The sequence below is a fragment of the Microcaecilia unicolor genome, chromosome 1 (genome assembly GCF_901765095.1).
Source record: "Microcaecilia unicolor chromosome 1, aMicUni1.1, whole genome shotgun sequence".
Lineage (NCBI taxonomy): Eukaryota > Metazoa > Chordata > Amphibia > Gymnophiona > Siphonopidae > Microcaecilia > Microcaecilia unicolor.
The window spans coordinates 686,838,226-686,857,514 of record NC_044031.1 but is presented as its reverse complement, the minus strand read 5'-3'; the positions used below and the strand labels follow the sequence as shown (position 1 = coordinate 686,857,514).

Genomic DNA, 19,289 nt, shown 5'->3' with positions numbered 1-19,289 from the left:
AGAGTGGACATCCTTGTGGAACCCCACACGTAGGATGCCATTGAAAAGAGGAAATCACAATTTTAATCACACTGTAATACCTCTATCCAAGGAAACTCTTAAATATTCATAAACTGAACCAGAAATACCAATTTCACTTAGTTTGCATAACAACAAAGAATGATTCACTGTATTGAAAGCAGCAAAGATATGAAACTGCAATAAGACTAAAAGTAAACCACTGCATCAAGAACAAGGTTCGTAAGGTTTTGGCTGTCAATCAATACCAGTAGCAGGGGCCTAGCTAGGTGGGGCCACGGGAGCCTGGGCCCCCACAAATTTCATCCAGGCCCCTGGTTTTGCTGGAAGGGGTCCCCAACCCCCACTAGCCAAAGCCTTCTTCAGTGCTGGTCTCCGGCACGTCGCGTTCCCTGCCCTGTGCTCTTTCTTCCTCCTGACATCCTGCATGTTCCTTTAGGTGAAACTGAGCATGCTCAGTTTCACATAAAGGAGCGTGCACAGGACATCAGCAAGAAGAAAGAGCAGGGCAGCGAACACGGCTGCGCCGGAGACCGGCGCTGAAGAAGGCTACGGCTGGCGGAGGTTGTTGATCCCCGCCAGCAAAGGTATTTGCTTTTTTGGGGGAGCGACGAGGAGGTGAGGGGGAGCGACAAGGCGGTGAGGGGAAGAGGTGAGGGGGAGTGGCGAGCCGGCGGGGGAGGGTGAGAGGCGGCGGGGCAGCAGACTAAAATGTGCCCCCCCACCTTGGGCTCTGGCCCTCTCCCACCACGAGGTCTGGCTACGCCCCTGATATAGCCACTGATTGGCTAGCACCTCATGCTCATTTCGTACGCTAGACTGTCAGCTGTTGTGGGCAAGGACTCCTTTACCTCTGACACTATACAGTAGGCGACTGTATTCCTTAAAATAATATAAAACAACTCAGTATGTAAGATTCAGTTCCACAGGAGAACGAAAAAAGGAAAAGAGTGAAAGAATGTGTGTGGGGTCAGGAAGAGCAGAGGGTGCAAGCCAAGAAGGAAATCATACGGGGAAGGAAGCACAGATGTTGGCTGACAGACCTACAAAGTTAGTGATCATGCAGTGTCTGTGTAACTGCGGAAGAGGTAGAGAAAATACACAGACTGCACAGGCCTGGAGGTCTTCCTATGCCATCAGTTTGTGGTTTTGAAGGATTCTGCCACCTGCAGGCATCTCAAAGTATAAATCACATTACAATTAATGTGTCTCAGATTCAGAAAACTTCAGTGGAATGACAATTTTTTTGCTGAGTTTCAAAGAAAGACAGGACTACATAAGCTGGTTAAAATAAATGAAAAAATGACATAATTGTGATTATAACAGTCTCATTAGCATTAGCACACCTTCAAACTACTATTATTTCTGCTTTCAACAACAAAATTCTGCAAACCAGTTCAATCTCAAGTACACAGAAACCAATCACATTTTACAAATTACACCATATGGCTAAGTTTGAGAATATACCCCCAATTCTATATAGTGCAATTGAAATTGTGCGCACAAATCCAGTTGTATTCTGGATTTGTACACACAATTTAATTACTTAGCAAACCAATCAGCGCCTTTAATTGCCACTTAACAAGCAATTATTGACACTAATTGGCATTAATTAGAATTTATGTGAACTTGAAAAGCGTATTCTGTAAAGTTGTGCACATGAATTCTAATGCGTGCTGCAAAAAGGGAGCCATGCCATGAGCATTCCAAAAGTCTATGCGCAGGGTTCTAGAATACACCTGCTCCACGCCTAAATCTAGGCGCGGTTTACAGAACATGCCTAAGTGAAAATATTTTTGGCGCCGGTTTTCACACACCATAAATAGAATCTGGTCCATACTGCAGAAACTGGGTTTGACAGTGCATCAGGGAATTTAAGCAAAGCAGTTCATTTGACTGATGCTCCACAGTCTTCTAATAGAGGGAAGAATATTTCATGGGAACCAGTGCAGAGTGTGCTTTTTATTAAAGTGCTTTAAGCAGGTGCAGGGGAATTCTACAACTGAGCGCTCAAAATTCAGCGTGCACCCAATTTCCATGCACAGTTTAATTACATAACGAGCCTGTTAGCGCCAAAAATTGGGTGCTAACAATCTATTATGTGGACAAAAACACACAAATATAAACACCCCAAATTACACCCTCCCTATCTCAGACAGCCTGAAAATCCTCGGCGTTACATTCGACCGTAGCCTCACACTAGAGAGCCAAGTGAAATCTGCAACAAAGAAAATGTTCCACTCAATGTGGAAACTCAAACGCGTGAAACCATTCTTCCCGAGGGAAACATTTCGCAACCCGATACAATCAATGGTACTAAGCAATGTAGACTATTGCAACGGAATTTATGCCCAAAACATGGCAGCCAGGCTTATATTTGGAAAAACGCAATTTGAAAGCGCAAAGCCCCTCCGTGAAAAACTGCACTGGCTCCCAATGAAAGAACGTATTGCTTTCAAAATCTGCACCCTGGTTCATAAAATCATCTACAGCGAAGCCCCGGGATACATGACAGACCTCATAGACCTACCAACCAGAAACACATCCGGATCAACACGAACATATCTAAATCTCCACTACCCAAGCTGCAAAGGACTCAAATACAAATCAACTTATGCATCCAGTTTTTCCTACATAAGCACACAACTGTGGAATGCATAACCAAAAGCCGTGAAAACAACGTATGACCACCTAAACTTCCGGAAATCACTAAAAACCAACCTGTTCAAAAAGGCATACCCTACCGATCCAACTTAAATGCCTGAACTCTGCAACACAACGAAACCAAAGCATGTAATGGACATAACATAACTCTTCCACTCTACGATTCCCTAATGTGTCTGTTCCACATGAATGTGACTAAATCTGGTCGAGTGGAATGCTGCTCGGCGTATTCTATACACCACCCGGAACTTTAAGCCGATTCTATAAAATTTAGGTGTACTTTAGAGAATGCACCTTGGCGTATTTATTTTCACGCGGATTTTTCAGGCGCCATATATAGAATCTAGCCCAAAATGTGTACTAAACTAGTGTTCTGTAAAGGTCGTTCCATGCAGAGTGCCCTTTGCAGAACACTAGCTTAGCACGGATCATCCTGGAGACTAAGTTTGGCTGTGATTTATTGAATCTATCCCTAACTGTACAGAAAGTCGATAGGCATGCTCCCAACAGGTAACACGAGAACACTGTAGTCAGTCGCACATTAATTTTTTGCAACTAACATATGGTAACTGTCAACGCTCCCGTTAAACTGCTTTGAGCTGTGCATGAGTCCTCAGGCAGCATTCTTGCTAGTGGAGGGAGGTGTGATGATAACGCACTTTTAGTTGCAAGGGAACTACCTGTCTCTCGTGACTGAAAGCACAATATCATCGCACATCCCCCACCAGCAGGAATGCCAGCAAAGGATTCCTGCGCAGCTCAAAGCTGCTTAGGGGGAACACTGCTAACCAAAATTTTAGCATATTTTGGTGAGAGGGCCCTTTAGTGTGATGCTCTGTGGACTTGATATAAAGGAAGATGACCACAGATTCATTTAAATACTATTTGAAACTGTAAATGACCTCTGTATTTGGAGACTATGGCCTTTATTTTAGGAACATCTGCAGATATAAGGAGAAGCATTTACCTGAAAATGGTGATTTCAGAAAGCTGCTGTATACAGGTGGAGATGCACACCACACAGAGATTTCAAGGGGGTGGTGGAGGTGGCTCGGGTGGGCCAAAAATCTACATGAGTATTCCCCAATTTACAATGGGAATATATGCATATGGGAAAAAAATGCAATTGGGCAGACCAAACAGCAAAAATGACCAAGATAAACACTACAATAATTTATTTAGGGCCTATTTTACCAAATTGCACTAGTGATTTCTGGCGCAGCAGTGCCAACAAAGTCCATTCACTTTGAAGATTCCCATGTGGCAGTGCCGACAAAACCCATTCAGTGTGGTTTGGTACAAGAGGCCTTTACTTATTTATTTTCAAATTTTTTATACTGCCTACACCTAAAATTATCAACAAATTTAGGAGGAAAAGACCTCAGAAGCCCAACTAATATAAATATATTTTTATAGTGTCCGTTTAGTGCTGCCATTTCTCAGTCACTGGTCAAAAAACCTCCTATAAGACCATATTGTAATATTTATTATGTATCTTCAATTTTATTCTATCGTAAATATTTTTTCTCTTTTTTTTTTTATAAAGAAATGAAATAGTCAAAGATTCTTTAAATTGCTTCATAGCTATTTCAAAAACTAGTCAAATGATTTATGTGAATTATGCCTGTTGGGCTTTCAAGGTCTTTTCCCCCTAATTTGTTGATAATTTTAACATTACTGTGGCATTTATCTTGGTCATTTTTGCTGTTGTTTTGTGTGCCCAATTTCACATTGGACCAAGTTACATCTTTTTGCATTTGGGTTTTGCATCAGCACAGAGGCACACATAGACTTTTTTTTTTTAAGTGCTCATTTCAGCCAGAGTTTTACATGAAGAATTAAAGGGCCCTTTTACTAAGCCACATAGAGAGGCATAATCGAACGGTGCCGGCCAAATTGATGGCCGGCCATCTTCAGGGCCAGCTCTGCGACGAGGCGTAGCCAAGCGTATTTTCAAAATACGTTTGGTGCCGGCCAAATCACTCGCCAGGTTTAGAGCAGGATCGCCGGGTTTATATGAGATGGCTGGCTTAGTTTTTCAGCCATAATGGAAACCGGGCCTGGCCATCTCAAACCTGGCGAAATGCAAGGCATTTGGGCGTGGGAGGAGCCAGCATTTGTAGTGCACTGGCCCCCCTCACATGCCAGGACACCAACCGGGCACCCTAGGGGGCACTTAAAAAATTTAAAAAAAAATAGCTTCCAGGTGCATAGCACCCTTACCTTGTGTGCTGAGCCCCCCAAATCCCCCCCCAAAACCCACTCGCCACAACTCTACACCATTATCATAGCCCTAAGGGGTGAAGGGGGCACCTACATGTGGGTACAGTGGGTTTTGGGGTTTTTTGAGGGTTTTTTTGAGGGTGGAACAGGTGGGGGGGATGGGCCTGGGTCCACCTGCCTGAATTGCACTGCACCCTCTAAAACTTGCTCCAGGGACCTGCATACTCCTGTCAAGGAGCTGGGTACGACATTACAGGCTGGCATACAGGCTGGCCAAAAATGTTTTACTTTTTTTTTGGGGGGGGGGGGGAGGGGGTTGGTGACCACTTGGGGTGTAAGGGGAGGTGATCCCTGCTTCTCTCCAGTGGTCATCTGCTCAGTTGGGGCACTTTTTTCAGACTTGGTCCTAAAAATAAATGGACCAAGTCCGGCCGGCGAAATGCTCATTAGAGCCGACCATTTTTTTCATTATAAGGTGAAGCCAGCTATCCCGTACCCATGCCCCCGTCCTGCCCCCCCGCTACCCTACCAACACGCCCCCTTGAAGGTTGGCCAGCGCCGCGACGAAAAAGCAGTTGGTGCCGGCCAAAATCGGCTTCCGATAATACCAATTTGGCCGGGAACAGGAGATCACCGGTGATCTCCCAATTTGTGTTGGAAGATGGCCAGCAATCCCTTTTGAAAATAAGCCTGATAGGCGCCTATGCATGCCCAACGTGCGTTAATTTTGACTTACCGCCCAGCTACCGTGTAGCTCTTGCGGTAATTTCATTTTTGACGCGCATCCACTATGAGCACCAGAAAATATTTTTATTTTCTGTTGCACAGGCGGTAATCGGGTGGTAATTGGCATTTTACGCACATAGACCATTATCGCCCAGTTACCGCATGAGACCTTACCGCTAGGTCAATGGCTGGCAGTAAGGTCTCAGACCCGAAATGGACACGCAGCAATTTTTATTTTGACGCATGTCCATTTTCGGCAAAAATTTTAAAAAGGCATTTTTTACAGGTGAGCTGAAAAATGATTCTGCGCGCCCAAAACATGCATCTATACTACAGCAGGCCATGTTTCAGCCCACCTTAGTAAAAGGGGCCCTAAGGGAATAATTCTCCTTAATCCCCCATTGCTCATCTCTGTCTCAAAAATGAAACACTGCAATAATTGTGGTGTCTGTACTTAGTTGGCATCAGTTATATACAGGGGCGTATCTGAGGTTCGGCGGTAGGGGGGGCAGGGGCTAGAGTGAGGGGGCACATTATAGCCCCCCCCGGCCGCCACCCCCCCTACCGCCGTCAACCCTCCCTCCCTACCACCATTAACCCTCCCCCACCTACCGCCGTCAACCATTTCCCCGTCTACCGCCGTCACCTACCCCCGAGGTCCACTTCCTCCTGCCGGTTTTTTAAAATATTTACTTCAGCTGGCGGGGGACCCCAACCCCCGCCAGCCCAGCCGAGGTCTTGTTTAAGTTCTTCATCCTCGTGCTGTGAAAGCTGCTTCCTTCCAGTTGGACGGAGTCTGACGTCGCAGCACGTTGTACGTGCAGGACGTCAACGTGCTGCGACGTCAGACTCCGTCCAACTGGAAGGATGAAGAGCTTAAGACCTCGGCTGGGCTGGCGGGGGTTGGGGTCCCCCGCCAGCTGAAGTAATATTTTAAAAAACCGGCAGGAGGAAGCGGACCTCGGGGGTAGGTGACGGCGGTAGGCGGGGGAGGGTTAACGGCGGTAGGGGGGGTCCAGGGCGAAATCTGCGGGGGCCCAGGCCCCTGAGCCCCCACGCAGATACGCCCCTGGTTATATATATACAGGTTTGTAAAATGGGCCAGCTGGCACTTTCACATGGAGACCGCTGAGGTCATGCTGCTCATTTTTACAACATGTATATTTGCTTCATGTGCAGGGAAATACACTTATAGTCCTACATGTCCTTATAGTATGTTACTTGGGTTACCATACAAACAGGCAGGCAAACGGGCAGGCTGGCAGGCCTAGTAGTGTCCTATCCCCCCCCCCCCCCCCTTACTGTACTGCCCTGGTGGTCTAGTGACCTCTTTGGGGCAGGAAAGAGCCCCCTCTTTCCTGCCCAGAGTGCCTGCAGACTGTTGTGTGCTAAGGTACTGGTGCTGATTCAGTATGGCTGCTGAAAGTTGAAGCGACCTTGCGATTGCAAGGTCACTCTCAGCGGCCATTTTGAATCAGCACCAATACGGGAGGGAGCAAGACAGTCTCTGCAGCTGTTCCAGGCAGGAAAGAGGGGGCTCTTTCCTGCCCTGAAGAGGTCACTAGACCACCAGGGCAGTACAGTAAGGTAAGGGGAGGGAAGGATAGGACACCCTTAGGGGGGGTGTGTTGGGGCGGGGTGTTTAAAAGGGGTGGGGCGCTATGTGGCAGAGGGTGGGGTAGGAGGCGGGGCTGAGGTATGACAGGGCGGGCGGTGTGTGACAGGCTGGACATGTGTTCTCTTTTTGGGGGGAGCAAATATGGTAACCCTATATGTTACAAAATGCTCAGTGTTAAGGAGAGTGTAAATTACTGCCAGAACTGAGCAATTCCTGATCTGGAAGTCTCAATTACGATCTCAACATTCTATGTCAAATAGGCCTTTATATCTATTTGCAAAACTAGCTCCAGCAGGTTTTTTTATCTTATTTTTTTTGTATTTCTAACATGATAGCTGATGGTGAAAACTTGAAATACTACATTAGGCCTGACATCACTGTAGCTCCAAATATGAACTTGCATTCCTCCAGCAACATCAGTAGCCACATTTCCAATACCACACTACTCTGTGAGACAATTACAAAGATAATGTGGTATTTTGTAGGTGTTGTTTTTGTCTTTTTCCAAATGCCTCCTTTAAGGTATCTGCTGTCCACCCTCCTCGTTCTTCAAGATACACCTTCAGTGCTGCTGTTGTCATAGCAACAGCAGCCATTTTTTTTCTCCATTTCTGGAACTGAGCTCACCACTTCAGAGATGGCAAGTGGCCCATTTCCAGGCTGGAGGTTTTGAGACAGTCCTGGATTTCTGATCCACCATATCCTGGTGCCTTCTGGGACTTGCAACACTGATTTCAATGAACAGGATCAGGCACTACTTATTTATTTAACAAAACTTGTAGCCCAGCCATCCAACCATCTGAACGGGTTACAATAAACAGATAAATCAAACAAACATATAACAACATCACACATACTCAGCAAAACCCCAAAATCCCCACCCTCATTTAAGAACTAGCAAATGCTCTGCAAAACAGTAAAGCCTTTAACTGCTTTCTAAATAAAGCAAGATAAGAAACTTGACGCAGAGTGGAAGGAAGGGCATTCCATAAACTCGGGCCAACCACAGAAAAAACCCAAGAACAAGTCATCTGCAGATGAACTCGCTGGAACGAAGGAATATCCAATAACGCCTGGGCCTGAGACTGAAGGAGCCGTGCTGGACAATACATCTGCAATCCCACTACAAATCCCACACTGCTTAGGTATGTAAGTTCAAAACCAGGACTGTTCAAAATGTCCCCAGCTTGGATGTCGGTAACTTCCATGGCATGTCTAGATCTGATTAGCAGGACACTGAGGGGTCTGATTACTAAGGTGCGCCGAAAAATGGTCTGCGCTGTTGTAGACACATGTATTGCAAGCGCACATGTCCATTTTTCAGCGCGCCCTGCAAAAAAGGCCTTTTTTTTGTTTGGCTGAAAACGGACGTGCAGCAAAATGAAAATTGGAACATGTCCATTTTGGGCCTGAGACCTTACTGCCACCCATTCACTTAGCGGTAAGGTCTCAGACGTTAACCAGGCAGTAATTGTCAGCGCGCATACAATGCCGATTATCACCCAGTTAGCGCCACGCGCTGGAAAATAAAATATATTTTTCAGCTCACGTACTGGACATGCATAAAAAATAAAATTACTGCCTGGGCTACATGGTAGCCAGATGATAGTTCCAAATTGGCGCATGTTGGGCATGCATAGGCGCCTATGTGGCTTAGTAAAAGGGCCCCTGAGTGAGGTTACTGGCCATGGTCTTGTGCTTAAATGTAACCAACATGTCCTGCTGTGGATGAAAGAAAAATATGGAATCCTATAGTTTGTGTAGCTTTTTGCTGGCAATAGCTCACAGATCATCATCAGCCCCATCTCATGAATGCCTTCCCCAGTCAGAGCCCCCACTTCCCCACACCCCCCCTTGGGCTTGTCCTGCTGACCAGCCGCAATAGATTGGGGCTCCAAATTCACTAAGGCCTAAACCACAGCTCTGCCTGTCCCTGTTACATTGCATTACTTTATAAAGACTACGTAGAAAAGATGCAATGTTTAAGCAGATGTTGCTTTCAAGACAAAAACCCAGTGGCATTCCTAGGTCAGCTGCCACCCGGGGCGGATCGCTGCTGCGCACCCCCCCCCCCCCCAGATGCAGCAGCGTCCGTCCCCCCAGGGTGCAACATGACACCCCCCCCGGTGCAATGACACCCCTCCCCCGGCGCATCAATCCCCCCCCCCCGGGTGCATTCTTAGCTGCAGGGAGCAGCCGAGCGGCTGTCGGCTCCGCTGGCGCCCTCTGCCCCAGAGCAGGAAGTAACCTGTTCCGGGGCAGAGGGAGCAAGGAACCAGCAGAGCTGACAGGCGCGCGGCTGCTCTCTGCACCCCTCCAACAGCGTGCACCCGGGGCGGACCGCCCCCACCGCCTCGCCCTTGCTACGCCACTGCAAAAACCTCCTATGTAAAGTGATTACAGTGTTAATTTACAATAATGCAAGATAGCACCTCTTTAGAAAGATTTGGGGTGAGTCAGCTCCACAGCTTGGCCAAAGTACCAGGTACTCTGGCTTGAGACTCACAATAACCCAATTATACCTCAGAATGCACTGTTAAACACCCTGACAGATCTGTTACTGTGTGGTGACCTACTTGCGAGATATGTCTGCATAGCAGTGATCTCATTTCTGTTTTGGGGCCAATATCTGTTAATAACTTTAGCAGCTTGGCAGTTAGCAAGTTCCATTTCAGAAGCTGCCCTTGTGCAAGGTGACCATCCTAGCCCTTCCTGCTCTCGCTTTCCTCCTCCACCTCCGAGCACAAAGAATAGGAAATTCTTCTACTTACAGCTCCAGGATCAGCACTACATCTGTCCTGTTCTCATAGACATCGTGCAAGGTGATGATGTTGGAGTGTTGAAGCTGCTGCAGAATATCCACCTCCCGCTCAATCTCCTCTCGCCTCACTCCTCGGCGGCTGGTCCGGCTCTGCCGTTTCTTAATGAACTTGGCTGCGTAGTCGAGTCCTGGGCTGATCTCTCGGCATTTTTTCACTATGGCGAATTGACCACTGTTAAACCAAGACAAAAAAAATTTATGCCCCGAGACAATACACATGATTATATTTACATATGCTGCAAATCCCCTAATTCAGCTATTCCTAATCATGAGTTCACTGTTTTCACTCAAAACCTCTTATTTGCTCTATTGTTGTGTGTCTTGTCTGTTTTGACTAAACTGTAAGCTCCAGAGAGTAGGGGCTGTCCATTATCCAGAGCTGGCTTTAACCTTCAGGCAGACTGGGGAATCACCTAGGGTGAAAGCTTCTGAGGGGTAGGAAAGAAAAACTGCAGCGGTCAAAGCAAAATAATAAACCACATGAACTACAATTACTCAAAGAACCATCAGAGAAGACTTTAACCCCCAGTGAGGATGGTCAGTTTTCAAATACCCAACTTACCCGGGTAAATGCTTTAGGAAACTTAATTGTGTGTGTGTGTGTGTGTGCGCGCGCACAATAAAGTTAAATAGTCAGATTTTAGTGCTGTTAATTTTGTTACAACAGATATTCCACTTTTCTTTGCAACTGATAAGATGAAAATTGAGATAGTTTACAAGATGCGCAATTTGGGGGTCATTTTGGACACCGAATTAACAATGAAACATCAAGTAGCCAAATTGATTAGCCTGATTTTTTCCAAATTGATGCTTGTAAGACAGCTAAGAGATCTTTTAATTTCTTGTAATTTTAGAATGGCAGTTCAGCCCTGATATTTCCTTGCTTTGACTATTGTAGCAGACTGTTATTAGGACTTCCAAAAACCTCATTGAAAACTTTGCAATCAGCACAGAATTCTACTGCTAGAATTTTGGCGGGGGGTACCTAGGTATACCCATATTACTCCTGTCCGTAAACATTTGCATTGGTTACTGATTGAGCAATGAATAAAGTTTAAGATCATTTGCTTAGTTTTCAAAGCACGTCATCAAATGATTTCTCCTACTTCTGCCTCAAGTCTACAACTCTATCAACCTGTTAGAACTCTTCGTTCTTGTAATCAGGACCTAGTTCAGGTCTCTTCTTTTCATTTTACCAGACTTGAAGTCAATAGAAGATCTATGTTTAGAATTATGTCCACCCGTCAGTCCCTCTCTTCTCCCTCCTGCCGTATCTTTCCCTTTGCTTCCCTGCCCCGCAAAGCTCTCGCAATTCCTTCTCTCCCCTGCTCCCCCATGCCTTAAAACCACCTCCAGGCTTCATCTGGACAGTGCCAGTGGCAATGGCACTCAAAGGCTGCCTGCAGCCTGCACCGGGTCTTTTTCTCTGAACTGTCCTGCCCCTTCTGATGCAAATTTCTGTTTTCTGAAGGGTGGGATGTTTCAGAGAGAAAGCCCTGGTGCAGGCTGCAGGCAGCCCTGAGTGCCACTGTTGCTGCGGCTGCCTGGACAAAGACTGGAGGTGATTTTAACATGGGGGGGGGGGGGGGATGGAGGAAATTGTGTGAGCTTTGCAGGGCTGGGAAGGGAAGGGAAGGGAAGGGGAGAGATGTGGCAAGAGGCTTACCATGAAAATCCATAACTGACTACAACTCATCAACACTTTTCCCTCGCTTGGACCGTCTTCTTCCTGTAACTGATTGAGTAGATTGAATGTTAGCCTTGTTATTATTATATCTTTGTACCACCAAATGTATTTCTGTTCCCTGAAATGGTGATGCCATTACAGGTTTTTGTAAGCCACATTGAGCCCGTAAATAGGTGGGAAAATGTGGATACAAGTGCAATAAATAAAAAAAGGGAGAAAAATGCAGTGTGAGACAAACCCCCTGTTGCAAATTCCTGGCTATGCTACTGCACCTGCCCATGAGCTATTTCACTGTTGAGCTTTGGAGCTAACTGAGGAGTTGAGAAGACCACTGTGCACGGGAAAGGCTGTGCATACTCATAACTTTATACTAAGTTCTGAGGTCTGGGAAAGTACATGTCCAGGTGCTGTTGGATGACGTTACCCACTTACGTGCCTTATTAAGTCCTTCTGTCTATAGAAAACATCTGTTACAGGTGAGCAACATTGCTAAAAATGCAGAAAAAGTTTTATAAAATTACCATCAGTACATATATAACCACTAATGCCTCCCACCCAAGGAACTGAGCTCATAGAACTTGGAAACAAAATGTCGACCAAACAACAAGATAAAAGAGAGACATGAACAGTGCTATGTGTCAATTCATCATATGTCTTGAGTTAGTCCTGCACACACCGTTTCACATCTCATTAGACGTATTCTGTTTCCCATCTTGGAAGCTAATACTTCTTTTTCACAGCAGGGGAAGAAATCTTGGAAAGTCAATGGTTTGTATGCTGATGGATCCCCAATTCAAGAAAACTGCGAAGTGCAAATCATAGCTTTTCATTTTTTACTCTTATCTGTTCCATCAACAATTTAGTTTTCCTAGAGGTAATGCTCCCTACACTTTCTGGAGCTTTCTATAACCAACGAGTATTGTGTCATGGCAGTAATTACAGAATATACAAATCTGCTAGATCGCAGGTTGTGCGGGTAGTAGAACCCGTGGGTGAAAGGGTAGGTTCCCATTATCCATTTTCAAAATTCCTCTTGCTTGTCTCCAGATCTGGTATTCTTGGACAAGACTACTCAGCTGCCTTTGTTTCAACAGCCTCTCCAACAGTCTGATGAAATCACATGAAGCGTTTTATCTAGTTAAATTGGTGTCAACACTATCATTAGATTGGCTTGTCCTGAATCTCTTACACTGTTCCATACATAAATGAGGTTCTCACTATTTCAATTAACATTTTTAAAGTAAAGCTGGATTTGTTCCTAGAGATTAATGCTAAGCTTCAGTACTTTGGCTTCATTAGTAATAGGAGCTGTAACTGGAGTTTGTTCTTTGGCATCAGAAAGAATTTTTTTTGTCTTGCTCTGGATTGCCACAAAGATGTTATACAGCTCCAGTGAATCAAGAGGAAGAAAATGAATCACAGTTATTCCTAAATTCAAAATACACCTTGAGGCTCAGGGGTCAATAATACAGCTCACAGTCAAGGCAGGGGCATAGCCAGACCTCAACGGGAGGGGGTGCCAGAGCCCAAGGTAGGGAGGAACATTTTGGCCACCTCCCTGCCGCTACCCTCCTGCCGCCACTTCTGCCCCCCCCCCCCCGCAGCCACTACCGCCTTCCTGCCGCTGCTTCCGCCCCCCCCCCCCCACCGCTCCCTCCCCACTGCCACTGCAAAGGTACCTTGGCTGGCGGGGGTCCCCAACCCCTGTCAGCTAAAGCATTTGTCCCACGCTGGTCTCACATTGCCTGGCACCCTGTTTTCAGACCCCAGAGCCAATTATGGGGGCCCAGGCCCCCATGGCCCCCCATAACTACACCACTGAGTCAAGGTTTCTGATATCTGTCATAGGGAATCGGGAATTTCTCCATATCCTGTAGGTTCAGCACTGCAAAGTTTCCCTTATACATACTGCTATTTCTACATACCTCGTAGTTCTGCCACCTGTCCACCAACACCCATTATAGAGCTGAAGGCTTCCTTTTGATTTCAACCCTGAGCTATTCCAGCAGGTGAAACTCATCAACAACAAAAATGAAGAAGGAGGGAAGACAAAGACATAGTCTAAGCTGGGGATGGGGGCAGCCCCCCCCCAATATTGTAAGTGCTAATGCTAAATTGATCCTGCTCTACCCAATACCATATGATTTTCTTACCCTGTGCTCCCACAAAATAAGCAGGCAAAGTACTATGAAAGGATCATCACTTGCTCTGTGCCCCTCAGTACATGAATCGCATGCTGAAAATAAACCACAGGTCTTTCAAAGGCTCCCAGGTGCTAAATATGGCTATGAGCCAGCATAATGGATCTCACGTCTTCTTTAAACCAAACTGGAAATTTTTATTGTGGTTGGGACCATTTTATTCCATTTCCTTCTTATGAGGTCAAAGTAGCATGTGAAGTTCCTGGTTTCTGGCCACAGTACTGTTAAGTAGAGGAATGATATCCATCTTCATGGGCTCCACTCTGTACTATTTCCCCATTCATACTGAAGTCATGCAATACGAATGGGGAAATGCTTTTGGCCATGTTAATTTTTGCTGGGGGTGGGACAACCAGGATGTAAAGGTTAATAACTCCACCAAGCAGAACTGTATATTTTTTTGGGGAAGCACAAATCTTTAAAAACAGAATAAGAAAATATTTTAGAGAGTTTTAAAAAAATGTGATAAATTTGTTATTTCTCTGTGTTTGGAAATACTCTGCATGGCAAACCAAAAAGCAGTGCACAGGATAACCTGTTCAATTTTGACACTCTGTGGCCAAAATCTTTAATCATTCAATCTAATAAAAAGGAAAACATTTTCTATGAGAAGTGAACAGGGCTGGTGCTAGATATTCAGGGGTCCAGAGCAGAAACTGGGGAGGGGGCCCCAAAGCCATGCCTCCTTCAGCATGAGGCAGGCTTGGAAGCCCCTTGTAGCATGGGGGCCCAGGGCAATTGCCCTGTTTGCCACCCCTTAACGCCTCCTCTGGAAGTGAAAGAAATGGTGCAATTTTGCAAAACCTGCACTTTTAGGCTGTTGTGGGAGGCTATGCTTGGCTAGAGAGAAAAGCACTGCAGGAGAATCTGGTGATAATGAACATAAAAGGCAAATGAACTCCCTTTAATATCACTGGAACAGAACAAAGAACTATAGAACAAGGAATCATTAAGACTGAGCTTCACTCTGGCAGGAGCACAGCAATCCTTATAACTACCTTCTCATTACCATCTGTGAGCAATGTGAAGCAGGTGGAGAAGGGGATGGGTCCCTCTTCTAACCTCTAAAATCACTAGAGTGTGACATAAGAGTGGGTGACATCTTCCCAGGCTCCATTTCAAGAGACTGTAGAAATGGCCACTGACCCAGCTTACATCCTCCCGTGGCACTGCCTTCTGTCCCCTTCACTGTGGGATGTGAACACCAGCAGCAAGAACTTCAAGAAAAGAGATTGCGGGCCTATCATCTAACATACACACGCTCACTGGGCCTGTGGTGGCCTTGCCAGTCACATGGATTTCCCTAGAAACAGGGATTCTGTGCGGGGTGGGGGGAGGATGGTGTAAGGTCTGGGAATACAACACGTGCTGGATCACAGATGCTGCTGTTGAGGGCACCAGCAGGCTCAGAGACCAGAATATGAAAATTTGGCACCAGATGCAGTTGCCCTATGTCCACATCCAGACCTGGCAATGCTCACTAAATGAGAACTTTGCTATTCTAACATATCACAAAGTAAACCATTAGTGCCAGCCAACTTCAACAGCCATTAACTGACAAGTGAAGCTTGCCAACAGTAAATTCAAATTAAGAAGTTTTTAAATTCCATTTTCTAATAGTGATATGCATTTCTCAGTGGACATTTCTATGAGGGTAATGCCCAGGATGGCATTAGCCCAGGGGTTCTCAACTCAGTCCTTGGGACACACCCAGCCAGTCAGGTTTTCAGGATACTCACAATGAATATGTATGATATAAATTTGAATACAATGGAGTCAGTGCATTCAAATTTATCTCAGGAAAATTTATATTGTGGAAATCTGTAAAAACAAATTGGCTTGGTGTGTCCTAAGGACTGAATTGAGAACCTCTGGGTAACATCCTGATCTTTAGTTCAAGACAACCATCAGTGCGCATAAAATTCTCACGATAATGCCCCATCATGGGAATGACCGCTGAAGTGTGTCGTACTGCAGAACTATGGAAACCATGGGGTTGTTTACCCCTTTCTGAAGCTTATTTTGATACTGTTCTGGGATAGCAATCTATCTGTCACATTCTGATTGTGGCGAGTGCTGCTATGCCCTACAGTATTTAGAGAAGGGAGCTGGGATTCAAATAGCACTGTCAACAGCAACCAGTGGGAACCTAAAAATAGCAGTAAATGAAACTGTAATTATATCTACCTTGACCTACCTCTTCAAGGATCCTGCCTCCTGGAATATTGAAGATGTGGGACTAACACAGGGTCGCTTTACTCATACTACCCCTCTCCTCAAGACCCTTCACTGGCTCCCTATCCGTTTTCGCATCCTGTTCAAACTTCTTCTACTAACCTATAAATGTACTCACTCTGCTGCTCCCCAGTATCTCTCCACACTCGTCCTTCCCTACACCCCTTCCCGTGCACTCCGCTCCATGGATAAATCCTTCTTATCTGTTCCCTTCTCCACTACTGCCAACTCCAGACTTCGCGCCTTCTGTCTCGCTGCACCCTACGCCTGGAATAAACTTCTTGAGCCCCTACGTCTTGCCCCATCCTTGGCCACCTTTAAATCTAGACTGAAAGCCCACCTCTTTGACATTGCTTTTGACTCGTAACCACTTGTAACCACTCGCCTCCACCTACCCTCCTCTCTTCCTTCCCGTTCACATTAATTGATTTGATTTGCTTACTTTATTTATTTTTTGTCTATTAGATTGTTAGCTCTTTGAGCAGGGACTGTCTTTCTTCTATGTTTGTGCAGCGCTGCGTACGCCTTGTAGCGCTATAGAAATGCTAAATAGTAGTAGTAGTAGTAGTAGTAGTAACACAGAACTTAAAATCTTCCCTTGCAATCAGTAACCCTGAAGCTTCACCCAAACCAGCATGTCAGGGATAGGCAGGTTAACATCCTTACCCATCACTGCAAAGCTCCTTCTCTCCTTCCTAGAGGGCATAAACTCTCTTTTTTTTAAGGTCAGCCACCACCATATTCACAGTGTCATTGCAAATTGTGCCGGGTGCTGTACATGCGACAAGCTTCTACAAAATCCACTGGGAATTGGTTTCAAAGCTTTTTAACTGAAAGATCACAGCAGGTGAGAATAGGGAATAAGGTCTCAGACTAGAAATACTAAACATCAACAATAAGTTTGGTCGAGTGCAAAAACTTAGCTGATCTTACATTCAATGATAAGGAAGTTCAGATGTCTGACATGATCTAAAGTGAGTCTTGTAACGGAGAGCACTTCACTCTTGTTTAGATGAAGAGATAAAAGATTATTAGTTAGCCATTCTGAAATGTCTCTTACATAATCATATATAATCAGCTAAACAGTTATGAGGGACTGAAACTTCCACTCTGTTCTAATTCCTGAGTGGAAGTTTGGACCTCTGATGCAGTGAAGAATGAAACATAGAGTTATGTTGGGTCACTGGATGAATGAACTATGTAGGGGAGTATTGTTTTTTTTTAATGGTATATATATAAAAAACCCCAGTGTTAAAATAAAAACTGAGCCTGTTTAGAGACTTACGGAATTGGTGATATTACTGTTGTGGAGAGGCACAGTGCCGCCGGCTTAACCATACAACATCTGAGGTTCCTTATCACTGAATGAAAGAAGAGGTTGATTTTTGCTCGTTAAATATTGAACCTCAGACATTCCTTATGGATTTACTCTGTCATCAGTTTTATTTAACATCTACCTTCTCCTATAATGTACTATAATTAGGAAGCATGGGTTTGTTTACTAGATTTATGTAAATGATATTATGATTTTTACAATAGAACAGTCTTTTTTATTTTCTACTGTGGGTTTTCAGCATGTGCCAAACTCGGAATTACTGCCAGGCGCATGCGCTAACTGGGTGGTAATGCTGATTTGATGCACGCTGCAAGTGCGTAGGCCCTTACTTGCCTTAGTGATCAGAGTGGAGGGGTCAGGAAGTGGGAACATCAGCTTGGTGACCATGCAGTTAGGCCCAAATTCAGTGCCGGCACCCACTTAGTTATCTGTACGCTTTCAGAATGAATGATTGGTGTTGATATTCAGTTGCATTGCCTGGTTAAATGTCACCTAATATTGGCAGCTGACCCATTATGTTTTCTAGTATTAGGTTCTTGCAGTGTGCTTTATTATGGTTTACTGGCAATGTCATGGAAAGAAGTACAATCTGTACAGAACCCTGTTGCTTAGTTACAACATGCCTATACTTCAAGATCTTTACTTGAAGAACAGTTGGAAAAAGGGAAAGATATGTCTTATCTTACTTTTTAAAGCACGGCATGGTAATTCACCAGGGTATTACAGGTGATGTTACAGCTTTATAGAAGAGGCTGCACTCTGAGGTCATCACAGCAAAGGTTGCTCATGACATCACCAATGAGAGTTTGCATATATGTGGTACAAGGGCAGGAGAACTTAGTGTCGCAGGGATGCCACTTTGGAATTCATCACCTGCTTGCTATTCAAGATTTTGTAAGGGTGTAAAGTCCTATTTGATTTTTGCTGTACATAGTGGATCTTCTATACAATAACTGGATGTGTTGAAATGTCTTGTACTTGATTATATCAGATACTATTCTGTTAGCTGCTTCAAAATATTGTTAATAGGCAGGTTTCATAAATAAAACAAGCAAACAAACCTAATGGAAGGTTATTTGATAACAGAGGGCAAAGTAAGCACCTACTTATGTGGTACGTTATTAAGACACATGGAGGGGCTTTTTTGATAGAGCGTCCACATCTGAATTGGGACATTCTGCTCATAACATCCAAAAAATGTCCACCTCACAGCGATTTTTGAACAGGACAAACGTTGGGATTTCCCGTTATGTGAGAAGGACGTTCTTGCCCTGAAAACGTCCAAAATGAACAGCCGTTTTCTAAAATGAAATGTCCAAAATATGAAAACTATAAAAATGTCTGTCTAGCATCATTTGTACAAAAATAGTCACACAGATGTCCCTGCAGAGCAGAGGGGCAGCCTAGTGGTCAGTGTGATGGACTTTAATCAATAGGACCCACGTATTAATCCCACCTTTATATGTTATTGTCAGCCCTCCAGGAACAGATAAAAACCTACTGTACCCTAAAGGTACACCACTACAATAACAGCACAAGGGGGAAGACGCCACACAGAATGTCCGTTGAATCAAGGTAAAAGTTTTTTTTTTAATTTGTAAAGTTTATTAAATCATTCCACAGAGAAAAATAAAACATTACAATTCCAGCTCCCTCTCTACTTTAATATCGAACCTGACCCCATCGAAACTTTGGGATACAAACATGTAATCATGAAGTGGCATCAAAACCCGTTTCCACTCCCTTTTTCTCCCCTTTTG

The 19,289-nt window shown here is 44.8% G+C and overlaps 1 protein-coding gene across 2 annotated transcripts in view; it reads right to left on the bottom strand.

Annotated features, from left to right (window-relative positions):
* Positions 1-19,289, bottom strand: part of DAPK2 (death associated protein kinase 2) — a 250,690-nt gene that overhangs the window by 116,264 nt on the left and 115,137 nt on the right. For both annotated transcript variants that reach the window (XM_030188175.1, XM_030188164.1), the window contains exon 3: positions 10,021-10,242. In XM_030188175.1, coding sequence (XP_030044035.1) covers positions 10,021-10,242 — 222 coding nt within the window. The remainder of the gene's footprint in view (positions 1-10,020; positions 10,243-19,289) is intronic.